General features: G+C 51.0%; 1 protein-coding gene across 1 annotated transcript; it reads left to right on the top strand.

Annotated features, from left to right (window-relative positions):
• The first annotated feature begins 2,543 nt into the window (after positions 1-2,543).
• On the top strand, positions 2,544-4,564 carry LOC141281579 (uncharacterized). The gene is made up of 3 exons (XM_073813464.1): positions 2,544-3,305; positions 3,811-3,893; positions 4,378-4,564. Exons 1-3 carry the CDS (start codon positions 2,544-2,546, stop codon positions 4,562-4,564), a joined length of 1,032 nt encoding a protein of 343 aa, XP_073669565.1.
• Positions 4,565-5,364: the final 800 nt, after the last annotated feature.

Genomic DNA, 5,364 nt, shown 5'->3' with positions numbered 1-5,364 from the left:
CAACTACCACAGCAGTTGCACCAACAACCACAACAGCTGCACCAACAACCACAACACAAGCACCAACAACTACGACATTTGTACCAACAACCACAACCCAAGCACAAACAACCACGCCAGCTGCACTAACAACCACAACAGCTGCACCAACGTCCACTACAGCTGCACCAACATCCACTACAGCTGCACCAACTACCACGACATCTGCACCAACAACCATGACAGCTTCACCAACTACCACAGCAGTTGCACCAACAACCACAACAGCTGTACCAACATCCACAACCGATGCCCCAACTACCACAACACAAGCGCCAACCTCCATAGCAGTTGCACCAACACCCACAACAGATGCACCAACAACCACAACTCAAGCACCAACAACCACGACAGCTGCACCAACAACCACCACGTCTGCACCAACAACCACGACAGCTGCACCAACAACCACGACAGCTGCACCAAAAACCACGACTGCTGCACCAACAACCACGACAGCTGCACCATCAACCACGACAGCTGCACCAACAACCACAAGACCTGCACCAAAAACCACTAAACCTGCACCAACAACCACTAAACCTGCATCAACAACCACAACAGCTGCACCAACAACCACAACACAAGCACCAACAACCACAACACAAGCACCAACAACCACAACACAAGCACCAACAACCACAACACAAGCACCAACAACCACAAATACTGCACCAACAGCCACTACAGCTGCACCAACATCCACTACAGCTGCACAAACAACCACAACAGCTGCACCAACATCCACTACAGCTGCTCCATCAACCACAACAGCTGCACCAACTACCACGACATCTGCACCAACAACCACTACAGCTGCACAAACAACCACAACAGCTGCACCAACATCCACTACAGCTGTTCGATCAACCACGACAGCTTCACCAACTACCACAGCAGTTGCACCAACAACCACTGCACAAGCACCAACAACCACAATCCAAGCCCCAACCTCCACAGCAGTTGCACCAACAACCACAACAGCTGCATCAACAACCACAACACATGCACCAAAAACCACAACACAAGCGCCAACCTCCACAGCAGTTGCACCAACAACCACAACAGTTGCGCCAACAACTACTACAGCTGCACAAACAACCACGAAAGCTGCACCAACAACCACAACAGTTGCACCAACAACCACGACAACTGCACCAACAACTACAACAGCTGCACCAACAACCACAACAGTTGCACCAACAACCACAACAGCTGCACCAACAACCACAACACATGCACCAAAAACCACAACACAAGCGCCAACCTCCACAGCAGTTGCACCAACAACCACAACAGTTGCGCCAACAACCACAACATCTGCACCAACAACCACGACAGCTGCACCAACAACCACGACTACTGTACCAACAACCACAACAGCTGCAACAACAACCACAACAGCTGCACCAACATCCACAACAGCTGCACCAACTACCACGACATCTGCACCAACTACCACGACATCTGCACCAACAACCACGACAGCTGCACCATCATCCACTACAGCTGCACCATCATCCACTACAGCTGCACCAACTACCACGACATCTGCACCAACAACCACGAGTGTTGCACCAACAACCACTACAGCTGCACCAACTACAACAGCAGTTGCACCAACCACCACAACAGCTGCACAAACAACCACAACAGCTGCCCCAACAACCACAACACAAGCACCAACAACCACGACAGCTGCACCAACAACCACGACAGCTACACAAACATCCACTACAGCTGCACCAATTACCACGACATCTGCACCAACAACCACGACAGCTGCACCAACTACCACAGCAGTTGCACCAACAACCACAACAGCTGCACCAACAACCACGACAGCTGCACCAACAACCACGACAGCTGCACCAACAACCACAACACAAGCACCAACAACGACGACAGCTGCACCAACAACCACGACAGCTGCACCAACAACCACGACAGCTGCACCAACAACCACGACAATTGCACCAACAACCACGACAGCTGCACCATCAACCACAACAGTTGCACAAACAACCACGACAGCTGCACCAACAACCTCTAAACCTGCACCAACAACCACGGCAGCTGCACCAACAACCACAACACAAGCACCAACATCCACAAATACTGCACCAACAGCCACTAAAGTTGCACCAACAACCACGACAGCTACACCAACATCCACTACAGCTGCACCATCATCCACAACAGCTGCATCAAAATCCGCTACACCAACATCCACTACAGCTGCACCAACCACCACGACATCTGCACCAACAACCATGACAGCTTCACCAACTACCACAGCAGTTGCACCAACAACCACAACAGCTGCACCAACAACCACAACACAAGCACCAACAACTACGACATTTGTACCAACAACCACAACCCAAGCACAAACAACCACGCCAGCTGCACTAACAACCACAACAGCTGCACCAACGTCCACTACAGCTGCACCAACATCCACTACAGCTGCACCAACTACCACGACATCTGCACCAACAACCATGACAGCTTCACCAACTACCACAGCAGTTGCACCAACAACCACAACAGCTGTACCAACATCCACAACCGATGCCCCAACTACCACAACACAAGCGCCAACCTCCATAGCAGTTGCACCAACACCCACAACAGATGCACCAACAACCACAACTCAAGCACCAACAACCACGACAGCTGCACCAACAACCACCACGTCTGCACCAACAACCACGACAGCTGCACCAACAACCACGACAGCTGCACCAAAAACCACGACTGCTGCACCAACAACCACGACAGCTGCACCATCAACCACGACAGCTGCACCAACAACCACAAGACCTGCACCAAAAACCACTAAACCTGCACCAACAACCACTAAACCTGCATCAACAACCACAACAGCTGCACCAACAACCACAACACAAGCACCAACAACCACAACACAAGCACCAACAACCACAACACAAGCACCAACAACCACAAATACTGCACCAACAGCCACTACAGCTGCACCAACATCCACTACAGCTGCACAAACAACCACAACAGCTGCACCAACATCCACTACAGCTGCTCCATCAACCACAACAGCTGCACCAACTACCACAACATCTGCACCAACAACCACTACAGCTGCACAAACAACCACAACAGCTGCACCAACATCCACTACAGCTGTTCGATCAACCACGACAGCTTCGCCAACTACCACAGCAGTTGCACCAACAACCACTGCACAAGCACCAACAACCACAATCCAAGCCCCAACCTCCACAGCAGTTGCACCAACAACCACAACAGCTGCATCAACAACCACAACACATGCACCAAAAACCACAACACAAGCGCCAACCTCCACAGCAGTTGCACCAACAACCACAACAGTTGCGCCAACAACTACTACAGCTGCAAAAACAACCACGAAAGCTGCACCAACAACCACAACAGTTGCACCAACAACCACGACAACTGCACCAACAACTACAACAGCTGCACCAACAACCACAACAGTTGCACCAACAACCACAACAGCTGCACCAACAACCACAACACATGCACCAAAAACCACAACACAAGCGCCAACCTCCACAGCAGTTGCACCAACAACCACAACAGTTGCGCCAACAACTACTACAACTGCACCAACAACTACAACAGCTGCACCAACAACCACAACAGCTGCACCAACAACCACAACACATGCACCAAAAACCACAACACAAGCGCCAACCTCCACAGCAGTTGCACCAACAACCACAACAGTTGCGCCAACAACTACTACAGCTGCACAAACAACCACGAAAGCTGCACCAAAAACCACAACACAAGCGCCAACCTCCACAGCAGTTGCACCAACAACACCAACAGTTGCGCCAACAACTACTACAGCTGCACCAACATCCACTACAGCTGCTCCATCAACCACAACAGCTGCACCATCATCCACTACAGCTGCACCTACTACCACGACATCTGCACCAACAACCACGACAGCTGTACCATCATCCACTACAGCTGCACCATCATCTACTACAGCTGCACCAACTACCACGACATCTGCACCAACAACCATGACTGTTGCACCAACAACCACGACAGCTGCACCAACTGCAAAAGCAGTTGCACCAACCACCACAACAGCTGCACTAACAACCACAACACAAGCACCAACAACCACGACAGCTGCACCAACAACCACGACAGCTACACCAACATCCACTACAGCTGCACCAACAACCACGACAGCTGCACCAACTACCACAGCATTTGCACCAACAACCACGACAGCTGCACCAACAACCACGACAGCTGCACCAACAACCACGACAGCTACACCAACATCCACTACAGATGCACCAACATCCACTACTGCTGCACCATCTACCACGACATCTACACCAACAACCACAACAGCTGCACCAACTACCAGAGCAGTTGTACCAACAACTACAACAGCTGCACCAACAACCACGACACCTGCACCAGCAAGTACTACAGCTTCACCAAAAACCACAACGGCTTCACCAACATCCACTAAAGCTGCACTAACAACCACTACAGCTGAACTAACATCCACTACAGCTGCACCAACATCTACTACAGCTACACCAACATCCACTACAGCTGCACCAACATCCACTACAGCTGCACCAACTACCACGACATCTGCACCAACAACCACGACAGCTTCACCAACAACCACGACAGCTTCACCAACAACCACGACAGCTTCACCAACTACCACAGCAGTTGCAGCAACAACCACAACAGCTGCACCAACAACCACAACACAAGCACCAACACCTACGACAGTTGTACCAACAATCACAGCCCAAGCACCAACATCCACTACAGCTGCACTAACATCCACAACAGATGCACCAACTACCACGAAAGCTGGACCAACAACCACGACTACTGCACCAACAACCACAAAAGTTGCACCAACAACTACTACAGCTACACCAACATCCACTACAGCTGCACCATCATCCACTACAGCTGCACCAACTACCACGACATCTGCACCAACTACAACGACATCTGCACCAACAACCATGACAGCTGCACCAACTACCACAGCATTTGCACCAACAACCACCACAGCTGCACCAACAACCACGACAGCTACACCAACATCCACTACAGCTGCACCAACATCCACTACTGCTGCACCATCTACCACGACATCTGCACCAACAACCACAACAGCTGCACCAACAACCTCAACACAAGCACCAACAACCACAACACAAGCACCAACAACCACAGCAGTTGCACCAACAACCATAACAGCTGCACCAACAACCACAACACAAGCACCAACAACCACAACAG

The sequence above is a fragment of the Paramisgurnus dabryanus genome, chromosome 2 (assembly GCF_030506205.2).
Source record: "Paramisgurnus dabryanus chromosome 2, PD_genome_1.1, whole genome shotgun sequence".
Taxonomy (NCBI): Eukaryota; Metazoa; Chordata; class Actinopteri; order Cypriniformes; family Cobitidae; genus Paramisgurnus; species Paramisgurnus dabryanus.
Note: the sequence above shows the minus strand (reverse complement) of the source record. Positions and strands in the feature narration are given on the sequence as shown.